This window comes from Brassica napus, chromosome A4, assembly GCF_020379485.1.
Source record: "Brassica napus cultivar Da-Ae chromosome A4, Da-Ae, whole genome shotgun sequence".
Classification (NCBI taxonomy): Eukaryota; Viridiplantae; Streptophyta; class Magnoliopsida; order Brassicales; family Brassicaceae; genus Brassica; species Brassica napus.
The window spans coordinates 7,314,274-7,333,970 of NC_063437.1; the positions used below are offsets into that span (position 1 = coordinate 7,314,274).

Genomic DNA, 19,697 nt, shown 5'->3' on the forward strand with positions numbered 1-19,697 from the left:
ATTATAAGGCGTTTAATATTATAAAAAAGGATTACCGGGAATGTTAAATCAGTTTTTTAAATACTAAAGTATCGTCTCGATGTTATAAAAGCCTCGATATTAGTTCTGAGCCGTATTTTCCGCACTCAGCCGTCCCAAAGTATCAAACCTAAATCTCGATGGGCCATGATAAAACCGAAAATATTAACGGTTGAGTTATGTTAATATTAATGGCTGAGTTATATTATGAGTTAAATAATAAATTATTACCGTCTCGATCTCTACGAAGGCGTCGATGTTATATTAACCAACATGGCTGAGTTATTTAAAATATATTTGCTTAGTTATATGAACATTACATTAATGGATTATTTCCTGATACTTGAATTGCCTGAAGAGGTTCAGTCGTTAGTGGTTGAACGTGTGGCCGGTAACTCCTTCACAGATCTCTATGGCCTAAGAGCATCGTGCAAGACGATGAAGGCGTTAGCAGAGCAGAGCAGGGTAAACCATTTTTACGATGTGTTATCCGTTCCCATGAGACTCAATATGCCTCCTGAGTTGTTTAAAACTTGTTACGCAGAGAGAAATCCAAGCACACTTTATATGAAGGGTGTACAGTTTTTCTTCACATTTAACCTTCAGGAAGAAGGACTTGCTTTCACGAAGCTTGCAGCGGATGAAGGATATGAGCGTGCTGTGTATACATACGCAATGACTAGAAAAATATTTTGGGGTGATGAGGAGTATTTTGCTCATTTTATGAGGGAATCATTTGACAGGGTCGGGAAACTAGTTCGATCTCTAAAATGGGCATGAGGTTTGTCGCACAATCACGAGTTTCTGGCAAAGAGGGACGAGTTCATTTCAACCATTGTTCCTTCGTTCTATAGTTGCCAGTGTGTTTCTGTTATGGAGCGAGATTGGGTCTTGTGGTACATTGAAAACTGTAAGGGTGACAAAATGTGTAACCGCTGTTTCTGGATCAATGAGTTGAGGCTCTTCTTCCATGAGTTTGAACCGATGAGCGTGATTATGGACACAAGGGAGTGGTGAAGATGTATTCTATCAGAATCTTTTCTCTTTTTATGTTCTTTGCTGTGACATTATTACGGCTGGTTTATATTTTACATTATGGCTGGGTTGTTTTCTTTTAATTACAGCTGATTTTTGTAAAAAGGGTTCTCTTCAATTACGGCTGAGTTTTAGTTTCATAATGACTGAGATATTTTGTTGGAGTGTTATTAAACTCGAGTATAAGTGGGTTAATTAAATACGTGATAGCCGAGTTGTTGTTACTTAAAGGCTGAGTTAATGTTAACTTTTTGGCTGAGTTTTGTAAAAAAATCCAAGATACAGTCTCGGAATCTGCCATGTCAACAAACTCCTTGCCATGTCATCACTAACAAACGAAATTTATAACTTGCTTTATGAGACTGTTCATGTTCTTCTTTATTTTAGTTATCTATCGTCTTCATCTTTCTCAATTGGTTATAGATCCGGTAATTATTGTTTCCGGTAACTGGATTAAGAAAAACAAATATGTGTTTAACGTCGACAGTAGAGGGTGTAAAGTTCTTCATTTAGATGAGAAAACAACACATGAAGATTTCGTAAAGTCTGTTCTCGAAGATTACGGATTGAATGATTTGAAGGATCATATTCAGCTTAGCTACATGTTCTCGAATAAAGCATTGAAAATGATGGCGCACGACACTCCACCATTTTACGTGTCCAATACTCGGCAATTGCAAGGTTTTCTAAGCCTGAAGAAAATCGAACGACTACGTCTCTGTGTGGAGATTACGGAGAACAGAGCAAGCGAGAAGAGTAAAACATTTTTGCGTCTTAGCTCAGAAGCAGAAGCAGAAGCTTCAGTAGTTGAGTCCAGAGACGAAAATTACAGTGGGAGTTACGATGGTTGTAGTTTGGAGAAGGAACAAGAGGACAATGAGAATGACTGCTTTAGTAATGTCGAAGGAGAACAACATGACGTAGTCGGAGAAGATGAAATAGGCGAAGAAAACGAAGAAGATGATGAATTTGAAAGCCAATTTGATATGTTCGACGATTCAGACGGTGCGTCATCTGAAGATGATAACTTCAGCTCATATGGTGAGTCTCCTACAGATGACGAAGATTCACCAACGCTAACTCCCAAAAAGAGATATCAGAACTTCTCGGTGAGCAGATCTAAAGGGAATCTGGAGGTTCTAAGTTTGGATATGTCGTCGATAGACATTGCGGTAGGTCAACGTTACGATAGTAAAGACGATTTGGAGAGACGACTTAAACTTCTTACAATGAGGTATAAATTTGATTTTGATGTAGAAACATCAACCCCGACATCATACGTTGTTAAGTGTTGGGTTGATGGATGTTTCTGGAGAGTTCATGCTTCTACCCTAGGAGAATCCAAGGCGTTTTTTGTTCGTATTTACGATTCGAAGCATACATGTTCCTGCACAGAGCGTTCTAATCGATCTCGACAAGCAACACCGGATATTTTAGGTATGTTGTACAAGAATTTTCTCGGCGACGTTGGTCCGGCCGTTCGCCCTACGAGCGTCGGAATAGCTTTCACTAAGAAATTTGGTATAAAAGTAATTACTTTGTTGTGGCTAAGTTATTTTTAACGTCACGGCTGAGTAATGTCAAATGTACATGCTGACATAATCATACAATTCGACTAGGTTACTATATATTTAGATGCGGTCGAGTTATAGTAAAATAGGGTTGAGTTATTAAGTATGTTATGGCTGTCTTAATTATTTGATGTGGCTGTGTAATAAGGATCGTTTTTTCATGTGAACAGATGGATTATTAGAAATCACACCGGAAGTTGAAATTTGTAAGGGAAATCGATGAGGGAACACCTGAGTGTGGGTTTGAAAGCTTGCCTTCTTACTTATACATGATAAGAAGGGCAAATCCAAGTACAGTTACGCATCTTCAAATCGATGAGCTTGGAAGATTCATGTATGTGTTTCTTGCCTTTGGTGCGAGCGTTAATGGGTTTCCTTTCATAAGCAAAGTTGTTGTAGTCGACGGTACGTTTCTCATTGGTAAATACAAAGGGACACTACTCACAGCACTAGCTCAGGACGGTAACTTCCAGATTTTTCCAATAGCCTTCGCAGTGGTTGACACAGAAAATGATGATTCGTGGCATTGTTTTTTTATGCAACTAAAACTTCTGATTCCTGACGACGAGGGTCTTGCGATAATCTCGGACAGGCATAACTCGATAGGGAAAGCAATTAGAAATGTGTATCCGTTGGCTGCTCGGGGAATATGCACCTACCATTTATATAAGAACATATTGGGACGGTACAAAGGAAAAGAAACATTCCGTCTAGTGAAGAAAGCGGCAAGATGTTTTAGGATGTCTGACTTTACTGCGATTTTCGAGGAGATTGAAGCGATTCATCCTGCCCTCCACGGCTACCTCCAAAGAGCTGATGTCCGCCTGTGGACGCGTGTTCATTTCCCGGGCGAGAGGTACAATTTGATGACTACAAACATAGCGGAATCAATGAACAGACCATTGTCGCATGCAAGAGGTCTAAACATTGTTCGAATATTAGAATCGATACGGGTTATGCTGACCAGATGGTTTGCTGAACAGAGAGAGGATGCCAGATCGCAGCCAACAACGCTTACGCGTGGTGTCGAGAAACTACTACATGTAAGTCAGTCGTAACAGTAAAAATACGACAATGTTTCATAAAATTCTTAAATCAGCCTTTCATAAAATTCATAAGACAGCCATTATAATTCTTAAATCAGCTGTAATATGTAATAACTCAGTCGTTTCATATTTATTAATAGGGTCGTGTAACTGCCGCCAGAGAATTGACGGTCCAAAGGATTGATGATCATCACACTGAAGTTAAATATGGATCTTTTAGCGAGTCTTTGAATGTTGTTAATTTGGTAGAGCGAAAGTGCACATGTCGGCGTTTCGAACGTGAGAAATTACCATGTGTACACGCAATCACAGCTGCGGAGTACAACAATGTTTGTCGTATATCCATGTGCAGTCCGTACTATAACAGTGAATATTTGGTGAGCGCATACGCTGAATCTATCATGCCGGCTGACGAAGCGCAACCTATTCCAGAAATCGTGGCAGACCAACCGTGCTTGCCCCCGTATATTCGTCAACAACCAGGAAGACCTAAGATAGAACACACACGTTCTCGATGTAGAGAGAGTGGCCATAATGCGAAAACTTGTCATATGTAAGCAAGTGTTGTAGGGAATTTCATGTTTTTGAATTACGGCTGGGTTTTTGTTTTCACTTATATATATTACGGCTGGATTAGGGATTTTCATGCATTTGAATTACGGCTGGGTTTTTGTTTTCATAATTCCCGCCCAAAATTCCAAACGTCGCGATGTAAATAACCGGCTTCTCTTATAAATAAGGCATTTCTCGAACAATTATATGTTCAACTCTCTATTTTTTACACAACTTCTCTCTCTATCTAAATGGAATATTTTCCTCTTCTTGAATTGCCTGAAGAAATTCAGGCGTTGGTGGTTGAACGTGTGGCCCGTGACTCCTTCCAAGATCTCTATGGCCTCAAAGCATCGTCCAAGTCGATGAAAGCGTTAGCAGAGCGGCATGGTGTTTACTATTTTTATGATGTGTTATCCGTTCCCTGGGAACTCATGCCTTCGCAGTTGTTGAAATCTTGCTACGCTGAGGGAAATCCAAGCACACTTGAAGCGTGCAGCTGATGCAGGATATAAGCGTGCTGTGTATACACACGCAATTACTCAAGCAATCGTTTTGTGTGATGGGCAGTATTTTCACGATATTCCAAGAGAATGGGTTCATAGGGTAGGGAAACTAGTACGATCTGTGAAATGGGGATGGGGTTTGTGGCAATCTGACTAGTTCCGCCAAAATTGGGCGCTGTTCATTTCAAAGTTTGTTCCGTCGTTCTACAGATGCCGATGTGCAACACATGTGTGGCGAAAATGGCTCTCCTTGTGGCACCTTGATACGACTAAGGATGACAACATGTGTGAGCGTTGTTTCTGGATCAAAGAGTTTGGCTTGTTTTTTCGTGATTTTGAACCGATAAGCGTTATCAGGGACACAAGGAAGTGGTGAAGATGTAATCTATCGGTACCTTATCTTTTTAAGTTCTGTGCTATTTTCTTTTTAAGTTCAAATGAATGTAATGAAGGCTTGGTTATTGTTTCTTTTGGCTGATTTATTGTTCAATTACGGTTGCATTACTGTTTTATCATGACTGATTTATTATGCATTAAACACTTGAAAAAAGATGTTCATTTAGATGCATTGCAAAACGTTCAGATTTCTTAGTTTACATGCAGACATGTAAAACGTCAATTACAAACCAACGGATGGATTAATAATTAGCATCGATATTCTCATATCGATGGTTGAGTTATAGTAATAATTAGTCTCGATATTTTAAACACGCGCCACCATTAATCGACAACTCAGTCCAATCAAGCTAGTGGAAACATCCCATTAATAATGAAAGTGGGTGAGTGATAATGTTTGTTGTGGTATAAACAATGATGAGTTAACTGAGTTCCTTTACAGTTTACGGCTGAGTTACTTTATACATTACGGCTTCACGGCTGATTTACTTTACACTCTACGGCTGAGTTACTTTATACATTACGGCTGAGTTACTTTATACTTTACGGCTGAGTTACTTTATACATAACGGCTGAGTTACTATAATACGTTAAGTCTGAGTTACATTAATCGTAGGCTGACTTACAAAACATTACTAAACAAAGTAGTAGTAGTAGCAAAGTAACGACATTCTAACCCCACAAACAAACACATTCTTTAAAACCGGCCCTGACTCATACATTCTTCTCCTTTTCCCCCAGACGCCGTCTTCATTATTTTAATCTCTTTCTCCAACAGAGCAATGTTAACTCTGAATTCCGAGATGTCTTTGTTCATGTCACTTATCAGTGACTTAATATCATCAACCTCTTCAACCAAACACTCATCCGCCCATTTGAATAAATATCTATGTTTCCACAATATAATCAGATCTAAGTACTATGTTACAGAACATGCGAAATAAGAACCAAAACGAACCTTATTATATCCTTTTTCGCAGCAATAGTACAATCTTCCTGGATTTGTAAAGGTTCCAGATGTAGAAATGTAACAGGGTTCACCATACCAACACTGTTTCGGCGTTCCTCTTTCCGCGTTTGAACGACGTCTGTAAGAATTTCTTGAAACGGCCGATGAAGAAGACATTTTTATTCTCAAAACAATTTCAGAAACGAAATGGAATTACATGGAATTAGGGTGAGAAAGACGACATGATGAAACGGCATCGTTTCCACACGCGTCATAATTAAAATAATATTTAAATGTGTCGATATTGTAAATCCCTCGACTACCCGTCAGAGTGATAATAATTAGCCTCGGTATTAGGTTTAAGCCGTATTTTCCACAGGCGGCATAATTAATCGACAACTCAGTCCAATCAAGCAAGTGGAAACGTCACATTACATTAGAAATGTATTATATTAACATTCACAGCTAGGTTTTTCCGTTTTACAATGGCTGAATTATGATTAATTAATTTACGGCTGAGTTTCGGTCACTTATGGCTAGGTTTATCGTAAACTAACATTCACAACTAAGTTACATTATATGTTTTGGCTGAGTTATTATAAAGATACGGCTGAATTAAAAAAAGAAACACATTATGACTGGGTTATAGTACTTAATATACAAGAAATACGAATTCGACATGTTTACATTCAGGAACCGAAATTAGCAGATTGTCAAAACAATTTCAGAAACGAAATGGAATTACATGGAATTAGGGTGAGACAGACGACATGATGAAACGGCATCGTTTCCACACGCGCCATAATTAAATAATATTTAAATGTGGTGGTATTGTAAATCCCTCGACACATGCGTCAGAGAGTGTTAATAATTAGCCTCGATATTAGGTTTGAGCCGTATTTTCTACACACGTCATAATTAATCGACAACTCAGTCCAATCAAGCAAGTGGAAACGTCACATTAGAAATTTATTATATTAACATTCACAGCTGTGTTTTTCCGTTTTACAATGGCTGAATTATGATTAATTTATTTACGGCAGAGTTTCGGTCACTTATGGCTGGATTTATCGTAAACTAACATTCACAACTGAGTTACCTTACACGTTTTGGCTGAGTTATTATAAAGATACGGCTGAATTAAACAAACACATTATGACTGGGTTATAGTACTTAATATACTAGAAATACGAATTCGACATGTTTACATTCGGGAACCGAAATTAGCAGATTCAAAATACAGACAAGGCATCACTTTCAGAAACCAAAATTGTCAGGACCAAACTCTTCAAACATGTGGACGAGATCACGCCAAACTCTTGTTAACATCCACGGAGGCTTGTCGCCTCCGATTGCCCAAGTTCTCTTCAAATAGCGCATCTGGCAACGAAATAGCGTTCTGGCCACAAGATTAAAATGTGTCCAAAATGTCAAATTATGCCTTCGATCCCACATGTTTCTTACAGGGAGTTAAAGAAACCAGCGTTCCTTAAAATGATCGGGAATTACGCGGTATGTCGGCCAATCATGAACCCATCCTTCTGCAAGAATTAACGGGATGACGAGAGAGAGATCACTTAAAAATTTGAACCAGATAGTACTAGTTGTGTCAAGTAATTCACCCGGACCAGAGTATAGAAGAGGGAGGTTTTCACGATTTTCAGAGCTTAGTATCGCATTGACACTGTTCTCTAACATCGTCGAATAACCAGGAACAATCGGCATAACTTTTGATGAGGATTGAGAGTTTTTGTTTAGTATTTTTTAGAGAAAGAAAGTTGTAAGAGAGGAGACAATATATAGAGAGGTACAGAACGTCAAACGTCTCGAGTTAAAATTTCCCAAGAAGCAGTTATCTTTTTCCCTCCAAACATCAGGATGAAGTTACACTTTACAGCTGTGTTACAGACTACATTTACGGCTGACTTAGTAAATGGGTTTAGGGTTGCTTATTTAGGGTTTAGATTTGCTTTTTTTGGTTTTTAAGTTTGGGATTTGGATTTTATGGTGCAAGAATAGTTATAAAAACACAAATTCATGATAAATAACACAATAATAGTTTATGAGTTTTGAATTATGCTCACACCTCATATGTATCAGTTAAGTTTATGAGTAATTGTAAGACAACATATACCTCAAGATCATCATTGATTCTAAACTCATAGATTCAATAAAGAAGACACATTCAGTTGATTATATATTCACTTCAGATATATAATTAGAGTTTCAATTTAACATTTTAAAGTATAAACATTTATTTTTTTTGATTAATGGGTATGTTTGAGGTATGTCTGAGTTATAATATCTTTTTATATATCTATGTTACGATTATAGGGTATGTTTGGGGTAAGGCTGAGTTACGTATATACGACACGGCAGGGTTATAAAAACGATAAGACTGAGTCAAATTTTCTAATAACAACATAAGTCAAGTACAAAATAACAACATAAGTTCATCATAAAACAACAACAACAAAAGTTAAGTACAACAAGCGCTAGACATTTGAATATTTCCTCATTCAACGAGGATATCTGCTGCCATCTTCATCCGTAAACCTTGAATATTTTGATCGTTTATCCCATCAAATGTTACACCAAGCGCTAGACACTCCACAAACTTGCTGCCATCTTCATCCGTAAACCTTGAATATTTTGATCGTTTATCCCATCAAATGTTACACCAAACGCTAGACACTCCACAAACTTCAACGAATACACCCCACAATCGCCAATCTGGGTGTTTTGTGGAGTGTATCTTTTGCTCCTCCTTCTGAATGAGAACTTCTTCCTGCTAATGGGTCTCATATTGGCAGGAATATGTACACTCAACGTAGCGGGAATCATGTGCGTCAGCGGTTTAAATGAATTCAGAATTTTCTGCTCACTTTCGGGTGTTACCTCACCAAAGATTGGATTGTAGCAATCAATCTTCTCCTTCTTCAGATCTACGTGATACGCAACCCAGTGATTTCCGCCGGTTTGAAGACATCCGTACAAGTGATCCACATCTTCATACCACCTCAAGTTTGTTCGACAATGATCGGGAATCCTACCATTTATCATATCTTCATAACCATTGCCTTTGAACATGAACATTGTGGGTTTCATCTTGAACTGGCCGTAATCGTGAATCAAAGAACTTTGCCACCAACCGTCAACTAAGGCAATCCGCTTGGACCAGAATGGAGTGGGCTCTCGCATGGACATTTTAATGAGGACATTCATATATGCCACGACATGCTATACAAATAATATGAACAAGTCAGCCGTAATCAAATATATAACTCAGCCGTTATATAATAAGAGAATATATAACTCAACCATTATATAATAAAATATTATATAACTCAGCCGTAAAAATTAGATAACACAGCCATAATAAAATAAAATAATATATAACTCAGCTATAATAAAGACTTACATTATCAAACACCCATCCATACTCAGCTTCCGGTCACGGTCTCTCATGGATAAGTATGTTGTAGAAGTCACTCTCATGATCAGCTGTTAGTACTTCTTTTTTACCTGGTGGTGCTGGTGGTTTGGGTGGAATTGCCTTTATGTGTTGCATAAGTTTCTCCAATAGCGCCGGATCAACATGTGCTAGAGGGTCATATATTGCTGATGAAGGAGTAACATTCTTCCTCATGCACGTCGTTCCATCATGTCCTACCATCGGAAAATCAAATGATGAAGAAACTGCCGTCGTTGACAACCCTTTTGGAGTTAACCGAACATTTTTCTCCCGGAATTCCTTAATTATGGCAGATCTAACTAATTCAGAATTCTCGACATCAGACTCCAGCGCGAATTCGTTCTGTTCTGCAACAACTTCGTCAGTTATATCAGCCAATGAACTATATCCTCTACATCAGGTTGTACATTGCATCTTGTTACACCGTCACGCGGTGGAGTCATCTTTTTGTACTTTGACCCAACCTGGTTTTGCTTCTTTAGCACAGCCTCTTGTTTCTTCTTTAACTCAGCTTCTTTTTTCTTAGCCTCAGTCACTTTTTTCTTAGCTGCAGCCTCTTTTTTCTTAGCTTCAGCCTCTTTTTCCTTTTCCTCAGCAGCTTTTTTCTTAGCCTTAGCCTTCTCCTTCCTCTTAAACGCAGCATCTGCCTGCACTGCTTTTTTCTTCTCATCGGCTTCCTCACCCTTAACAATACGCGTGCGCCTGCAGCCGCGTCCATATGCTAGATCCTTAGCAGCCTTAACATCCTTAGTAGACTTATCATCCTTAGTAGCCTTTGCAGGAGAAATTACTAGGAAATCAAGAGGCCGCATATCAGTATCTTTATCGACACTACCAAACTCCTCATCCAAAGCCCTTTTCACCCCTGATTCCTTTTCAAGCTCCTTGGCCAAATTCTTTTTCGGTCGAGGAGTCGCATCTACTAACGCTGGACTAATGACAGACTTCTGATGCGTTCGAACCACCGGTGATACCTTCGATAATGGTGGAGAGGGGTTTGATAATGGTGGAGAGGGTCATGATGGTTTTCGGGAATTTTCCCAATCCCCAGATCTTTCAGACGCTCCTCTAGTAAAGCATTCACCCTGTCATCAATGGTCTTTTGGTCCATCAATGGTCTGTTCCGGTCTAACTCGTAAGCTTCCAACTGTGAGTCAACCTGATCAAATTTTCTAGAAATAATATCCAGAGTATTCACAATGGTCGTTAGAGTCGCTTTGTTTTCCAACTCCAACTCTTTGCTACCTTCCGTCTCGCTAGAACCTTTTTCCGCTGCATCAGCTTCAGACTCATTTCCGGCTGCATCAGCTTCAGACTCATTATGTGTCTTAACTTTCTTTTGCTTTTTAGTGGGTGGCTCAGCTTCTGGCGAAACTCCACCCTTCATTCTCTTCTTCTCATTCCCATTCCCCTTCCCCTTCCCCTTCCCCTTTGCATTCCCATGCACTTCCCACAAACCATTCACAAATCTACCTGAATGTATGTCTGTTATCAACCTAACGAGTTGTGGGTCATCATCTTCACCCGGTCAAATAGGAAACATCTATTCAATTGAGTCCTTCAAAACCATTCTCCTCACACGCACCTGCAACACCAGGTTATAACAAAACTCAGCCTCCAAACTAACACAAAACTCAGCCATCAACTAAAATAATTCAGCTGTGATTTAATACATAACTCAGCCATCAACTAACATAATTCTGCCGTAATTTAATACATAACTCAGCCATTAAGTAACTATGAACTAAGCCATCAAATAAATTAAATCAGCGTTAAATCTTACCTCCCCATGCTTTTCGATTTCGGAAGACAACAATTTATCAAAGCTTGCACGTGTACGCTTTCCACCCCATCGCAAAAGCGGAACGTCTTCGTTATTGATCACTCTCCCAAAACTCTCACCGAAGCATGTGACGGATTCATAAGCCCAAATCAATAATGCATCCTTCATGCCGCTTATTGTGTATGAACCTCCATCTGGAGCCAACGTTTTAATAGAGTCAATTAGAACTTCATATGCAGTCCGACCCCATGGATACGACCTCATGGCTTCATCGTCGAATACTCTTATTGCACTTTGAAAGGGTATCCTTGAATTGTGATGCAAACAATAGATTTCCATGGCTTGAAGAAGTTGCAGCCCCAACCACTTGCGCTTTTCAAAACTCCAACGCGGACAGAACGCTAATGCTGCATTCAGTTCATCTAACTTTGGTCTCATCCCAAGCGGCACTTTCAACTCCCCCCAAAACTCGTTGTATTGACCAGGATCAAATTTTTCTGTTGGCAATGGACCTGTGTTTAGCCCAGTGATCTCACCAAACTCGAGCAAGCTAAACCTGATAGCCTCATCAGCCACGAGACACCATATCTCCTTCTTTATAACTCGCAGCTGTCTACACAGCAGATAGTACACTGTCCTACCAGACCACATGCTTTCGCGTTCGGCTAGCCTAGCAACTACTCCAATGGGAGAGTTCACAAGTTCTTCCCACACATCAAGTCCTATTGTTTCTCTAACGTGGGGGAAATGCCCTGGATGGAAATTGTGATTAATAATTTTACCATATAGGTTAGAAGACACTTTAGGGTAAAGTCTTGGTGGGTAATCCCCTGATTTAACTTCAGCGGCATCTATATGATCATAAAACCAAACAATAAAATCAGCCACAACAAAACAGTAACTCAGCCGCATCATAAGAGTAACACAAGCATAACATAACATTAGGTTATTCACGATACAAATATAACTCAGTCATAACATAACCATAACTCAGCCGCAGCAAAACCCTAACTCAGACGCAATGAAACTCCCAACAAAACAAAATCACAGCCGCAACACAACCCTATCTCAGTCGCAACCATATATAAATCAGATGAAATATAATACATAACTGACCCACAAACTCAACAAAACACAATATATAACGTCGCGATATCCTACCGGAAAGACGAACTCGTAGATAAGAATGCGGCGAAGATGGCGGCGAAGACGATTTCGTACAAACGAGTTCAGAATTCTGTCGATGACGAAGAGTGGGAGTATCCTCGCGGAAGAGGAAGTTAACACAGACAATGTCGACAGAGAGCTATTTCGACGAAGAGGAAGTTAACACAGACAATATCGATGACGAAGAGTGGGAGAAGAGACGGTTTTTTTTTTCTTCGACGGTTCCTTCTTCGAGAAGAGAAAACAATGTTCTTAGTTAGTTTTTTTTTTTTAAACTTCGATTTAGTTAACTCAAGAGAAGAGACGGTTTAGTTTCTATTGTGTTGGTGATGTGTAATTTTAATTAGTGATGTGGATTATATATTTAAAAATAATTTTAATTTTTAAAAAAATTAACCAAAGGCCCTTACAATCATTTACTATGGGTGTCCAAACATTCTAGTCATTTAAAAAAGATGTTCAACACTCTAGTAATAAACCAACTTTTGTTATATATTCTAGTCATTTTCTCGAAAAGTTATCCGCGCGTGTCGAAATTTACTAAAGAACTAAAAGCAAAGCATAGCAAAGTAAGGGAAAAATAGTTGCTAAAGATAAGTTAGTTAAATACTAAATTTAAATTCTTCCTAAATGCTCAGTTCTCCAAAATTAAGTTGTGGTTCTTCTATGTCAATATGCTTATTTGCTCATGAATACTTGTCTCTCCTCTTTATATAGTCTCTTAGATTGTCAGCCTTTACGATTCTTGAAGAGATTCATATGTTTTGTTTTTTTTTTTTTTTTTTGAAACACATAATTCGAGTGATATGTAGTTAGTTGGGAGCAATGAAAGCATCACCAACAACCAAAGGTTCAGGAGCATTCAATGCATCCTTTGCCAAACAATCTGCTAACATATTTTTCTCTCTAGGAATCCAAGAGAAATCAACAAACTCAAACACAGAAGCATAAGAGAGTATATCAGACACCACACTATAGACTTCAGTTGTGGATGTTTCAGACTTAACTACCTTGATAAGTTGAGCAGAGTCAGACTCGAAGGAGACCTTCTTCAGCCCCAAGCTTGCACAGGTACGAACAGCTTCACGAAGGGCTAGGCCTTCCGCCGATAAGGACGAAGCAACACATTTGGTAGTCTTCTTGAAAGAGCGATTTCCGGTGGTAGAGAGGATGATCCATCCCAAGCCCGCATCGTTTGAAACAGAGGACCATGCCTTCAATTTTCTCTTTTGTTTTTCTTTCTATTTGTATTTTCTCTTTCTCTGACCTTGCCTTCAATTTTCTTCTTATGTGATTATACTCTCGCATTTATCCTTTTTTTGTCGTTATTTTCTCCGATTAATTTAGTGAATGGCACTTTGGTCTTATCATTTGGTCCAGATTGTGATTTTCGCACAAATCGACTTTTCGTCCGATTTACGCTTAATTTATGTTGTTGGTTCTAGGAATAATCGATAGATCATTTCATCTTGTCGGAAACTAGCTTGGCATTTACAATTAGCCATTTTGACTCAACACTTGACGTTGGAAATAAGACCAATGGATTTAAGGACAAGAAGATGAGCTACTCGGCAATAAGATCACAAATTTCTCGTAGAGCAAATATGATGTCTTGCTTGTAGCTATTTGCAAGTAAGAAGGAAAAGAGGATGCTCATAGTCCCTATTTGAGAGGAGGAAAGGAGATAAAAGCTTCTTTGTTACTATTTTCGAGGAAGAGCCAATACGGAGCAGCCTACTGATCACTATTTTGAGTAGAGGCAAGATGTGTCGACTAGTCTCGGTTGGAAAATCACATGAGGGCGTCCTGGTCACAGAAAACTACGAGGAGACAGAGAATAGACTTGGTCCCAAATAAATGCAAAGAAAATCTTGGGAAAGCTTGTTGATCGCAGATAACTTCGAGGAAGGGGAGAGACAGTAGCCTGGTTGCAGTAATGTGCGAGGAGGAAATTTGGGGAATGTTTTTGTTGCAGCTATGTAACTGCAAGGAGAAGCATGAGAGATGGTTGCATCTAACTGCGAGGAGGAGTTTGTCATGAAGGCATCTTTGTGGGTTTCAGCTGGCATTAAGATGGTTAATTTCAGTCATGGTTGTGGGTTTCAGATACCATGGTTGCATCTAATCGCTTCGTATGGTTTTTGTCTGTTATACGAAGAAAAATTTGCTCAGTTTGGTTTTACGAGATTTTTCCATAAAAGTTTGTTTAACGTATGAAGATTGTTTTGTAAAACTATGTTCAATATGATCCACAACTAAATGCAAATCCATAAGGTTAGATACACCTTATTTTTATATGTTGCATTCTTACTCCAAGTTCTGCATGCCTTATTTTTCATTTTCAAAATGTTGGTATACTCATATTTTTTTTGTCCATATTATTTACATCAGGCATCGAGATTTTTATTTTTATGATATTTGTACATTCAAACTTGATATGTCCAAACCCCTGACATTCATGGCACTGGTTTTACCTTTACTGTCTTCCTTGTTTTTGTACAAACCGAGATCATGTACAAACAATTTTCCATGCTTCTTCACAACTTCTTTAAGTTGTTTGTCAAGCATATTCACAAGTGGCCTCATATATTCCTCAAAGATGTGTAGCCTCGACTGGTCATCACTCTCAGTCAGATCTAACATTTTAGGATTCTCTGAAATAATTTCTCTGTCATTCAAATCCATTTCATATGCTTGTAGTATCTCCACTATTTCTTTGAAAGGTGTTTCATCCATGTTAATATTAATCCCCACAGGTGTTTTTTGGATTCAAATCTTTTTGGTAGACATCACACCAGTTTCTTGACTAGCCTTTTGAATTTATATATTTCCCCATCACTAGTGCTTCATTAGCAATTGAGCATAGCTTAGGACTAAAGTTTGTAGTGATTTCATTCTCATCCATTATGAGGTTTTTGAATTTGGAGGCCGACCTCTCAATTATCGATGTCTTCATGCTTATGGTTCCTTCAAACCTCTTTCAAAATTTATTCCATGCTGTCTCTTTAGCTGATGTGCACCCTTGAATGAAGTTGAACTGATTCTTGATAACTAAAGTGGAATAGTAGACAATGGTTTTGATTTAACTTTGACATATTCTTCTCATTCTTTGTTCATTTAGCATTTAGTTTGATGACAATGAAACCATCAATTTATTTAGTGGTTGGGATTTCATCTATGTATTTTGTTGCTGTCCCAAGCATCTTAATCGATACCTATTATGATTATCTTCATGCTGAACCTTCAAATATCCATAGCTATAAGAGCACCTCCAATGGCAGGTTCTACCCATTGGAGTTCTAAAGATTCATATGTGTATAAGTATATATTGTATATGTGTATATATGTGTGGGGTCCATTATTTTGTGGAGAACCCCACCTTTAAGGTTCTAAAAGCTTTGTTTTAAGAACCTTAAGGGTGGGGTTCTCCATAAAATAATGAACCCCACACCTACATACACATATACAACATATACTTATACATATATGAATCTTTAGAACTCCAATGGGTAGAATCCCCATTGGAGGTGCTCTAAGTGTCCAGCTTAAGATCTTTTGAAATAAAACCAAATATTCAGTGGTCGTAGTACATCATCGATCTTTTTCCCAAGGATCCTTACCCGTGTGTTGAGTCAAACTCTTCAGTCTTTACAGATGTGTATTTTGATACCAATTGAAAGTTCCAAAAATAGATAAAATATAAGAATTATCTAACCTTGACACACCAAGTTTTATCTTTATTAGAATCTTTAAGATGCTTATAACAATGTTAACTGAATTTACACAACATACGACACACCATATCTTGTGACCAAATGATATCTAACCTAACACCAAATCTATGAAACACGTCTTCTTTCAAGACCTGGCTTGTGTTCTAACAAGTAAATCACTTGTCTTTCTATCACTGAAACAAAGTAACAAATACTTTCTTTCAGTAGGCTAACTATAACTACTTTTTCTCAATAGGCTAATCTTACGATCACACACCTTTCTTGTATATATATCATTGGTTTGTAAACACGTCTTCTTTCAAGACCTGGCTTGTGTTCTAACAAGTAAATCACTTGTCTTTCTATCACTGAAACAAAGTAACAAATACTTTCTTTCAGTAGGCTAACTATAACTACTTTTTCTCAATAGGCTAATCTTACGATCACACACCTTTCTTGTATATATATCATTGGTTTGTAAACCTAAAATTTCATCCATGTAATCTTGGATTCCGCTTAGATACAAAAAAAAAAAAAACAAAAATTTCTTCAAAATAGAAGGAATAAGTGCTAAAGTATAATCTTGAGTATATACAAAAAAAACCAACACAGAATTTTAGAATTAGCTAAATATTAAGTTAGGCACAGTTTAATAAATTTTAATACCATAATGTCTATATTAGTATGATCTGCCTCAACCTATACAAAATATCTAACAAAACTAATGATAACAAAACTAATGAGACTGTAGTCGTGGACATATTATCCAATATCTGAAAAACAAACTAAAACCGAACAAAAAAAAATCGGAACTAAAACTGGATAAAAATATACAATAATCTGAATGGTTTCTACTTTTCTAAACCCAAAGAGCTAAAACCAAACTGAAAATCAAAATAATAGTATTAATTTATATATATATATATATATATATAATAAAAATTTAATAAAAATATTCAAAACCCCAAATTATTATCTGGCTTTTCAGTTTTTGTTAGGTTTAACTCAGGTTTTTTTGGTGATTTTGGAATTTTTGGCTTTAGACCCAAATAAACACACCCAAATAAACCCGAACTATTTCTAATTCAGTTCACTTCGGGTTTTATGAAAAAATAAAAACCCGACTCGAACTCAACATCACCCGAATCGATCTGATTCGAAAAGTTATGAATCATAAATGGGTCTTAACATCCCAGCCCCAATAACTTGAAAATTGAATTAACCTAACTGACATGAACCTAAATTTTGAATGTCCATTACTATGAGATGTTAAAATAAATTATTCTCAGTTAAATATCTTAAACTCAAATATTAAAATTCAGATCGGAAAAATTAGTAACTTTTAAATCAAAAATTTAACTAAAATGTTATCCCGCGCTTTCAAAGTGCGGATCAATATCTAGTGATATTTTATGTTGTAAGCAGGCTAACATTAATAATAACAGTTTGACATTTTTACATGTATCTTTGATTTAGGTTTTCAGAGTCGTTGTCAAGCGGCTAATGTTGGGGTCAAAATTGGTCACGACAGAATCAATGTCTGAAAGTCTGTAAAAATCGGCATGAACGTTTTTATGAAAAGTAATCTTCATAAAGAAATCTTTACGAAGAGCCTCACGATAAAACCTTGTTCGAGTCTCGAATGAATCAAATACCGGCTGTCCTAAGGCAACGGACACGTATCTAAACCAGCCACAGACAAGCTCGAGTATGGCGATCGGACCACGGATAAGCCAAGCACGATCGCTACGCAGCGACCAAGCATGCACACTGCTCGGTAGAGCATGTGCACGTTTCGATCGTTACGAAGCGATCGAGCTTTCCCGAAACGTCAATACGACACGAATCCATACATTCTCGTCTACTCTTTAATGTTATCTCCCGAAAACCATAGCAAACCCATTTCATGTTTCTCGTTATTTGAAGTCATCAATCGAACTTTACGATAAAAACCGCGGAAAGTTTGCTTTTATCGAAAAAAGTTGTAATAAACGTTTCGAGTCAAAAGACGGCCCAAAGAGACCTAAGACGTGCTCGAAGCCTACTTACGATTTCTTAACCAAAAGCCCGTAAACCGTAGGACGGTTTATGCTTGGTTTGCAAGCAAGGAAAGATAAATGTCAAGTTTCCGCGGATAAATACGAAGTTTTGGAAGATAATTACGAAGATCGGAAAAACTGGAATATCTCCATTTTTAAGCTATGACGGCTAAAGGGCAGAAGGGGAAAAGCGTAAACCGACCTAGGAGTGAGTATATAGGAGTCCTAGGCGAGAGGCACCGAGGGAGAACTTTTTTGAGAGAAAACTTAGCACTTAGAGCAATTAGGCAACTTTTCGTTTTTGTTATTTCGAGCTGCGACTCAATTAGGTTTAGCCGTCTTAGGGTTGTTAGAACTAGAAATCTCGCCGATAGATCTCGAGCCCAGGCTTATACCTTGTTGTAAACGCTCATACGCAAATTCGGAATAAGACTTATCTTTGCTCTCTTTTTACGATTTCTTAAACTTTATCGTTGTTATCTCGTGTTCTGATTGCTTAGCGTGTGGTATTAGCAGATATCCAGGACCTCTGGGAAACTAGGGTTCTCCTACTTTCCTAATTTAAACAGAAATCAACAGTGCGAATTTCGGTTCCCACAGCTAACATATTTAACACCATATAATAACTTATTTATCTCGCTAAATTTTTTTCAATATTGTACATTTCAAAAATATCCAACATTAATAGCAATTCAGAGGTAATTTTGTATGTATTTACACTATATACTACAGTAAAACTCGACTTTATATTGTTGTAGGTATTTTCTTAACTTCATACTTCATTATAGGGGTTTCCCCAATCGTCTTTATTTATTGGATTTTGGACAGAAAAAATCATTATATTACTCAAGCTTAAGGTAGTCTGGGTAACCAGAATAGAATAACCAACAAAACAAAGAGTCATATGAAATGATCGAGCGGTTCTAGCTAAGAAATCTGAGTCCTATTTTGTCCGTAAGGAATATAGCATATTTTGAAATCATGGAATCTTCTATTTAGTTTTTGTATCTCCTTCAACTCTATCGAGAAATTCGGCAATGCTTAAGGTTCCCCTAACATCGCTATCAAGTATTTGCAGTCTGTCCCAAAGTGTTGACATGTCGAATGATACAACATGTCCATTACCCAGCGTAACGCTTCCACCTCTGAATACGATGCAGATTTTCTTCGTTTTTGATTTCTTAAACCCATAAGCAGAGTTTTCCCAGTGCTATCTTTCCACATTCATCCACATCCACTAAATATTGATGTAGAGGTCCAAAAACCATCTACCAATCATATATTCTCTAAGCGTAAGACTTGAGATTTTGCTACTAATGTTTGGATTAAATCAGCAATTCGTTCATTTGCCTTGAACCATGCTTAACATTCTCCTTATGCATATCTGATCAGCTCAAGTGGGTTTCTATCAGTCCCTCTCAATAATTTATCATTAGATACCAAATTA

The 19,697-nt window shown here is 37.8% G+C and overlaps 1 protein-coding gene across 1 annotated transcript; it reads left to right on the top strand.

Moving 5' to 3' along the window:
• The first annotated feature begins 1,682 nt into the window (after positions 1 to 1,682).
• LOC106424928 lies at positions 1,683 to 4,227 on the top strand. Its single transcript, XM_013865675.1, has 4 exons — positions 1,683 to 1,947; positions 2,056 to 2,287; positions 2,836 to 3,667; positions 3,811 to 4,227. The coding sequence occupies exons 1-4, from the start codon at positions 1,683 to 1,685 to the stop codon at positions 4,225 to 4,227; spliced, it is 1,746 nt and encodes a 581-aa protein (XP_013721129.1).
• Positions 4,228 to 19,697: the final 15,470 nt, after the last annotated feature.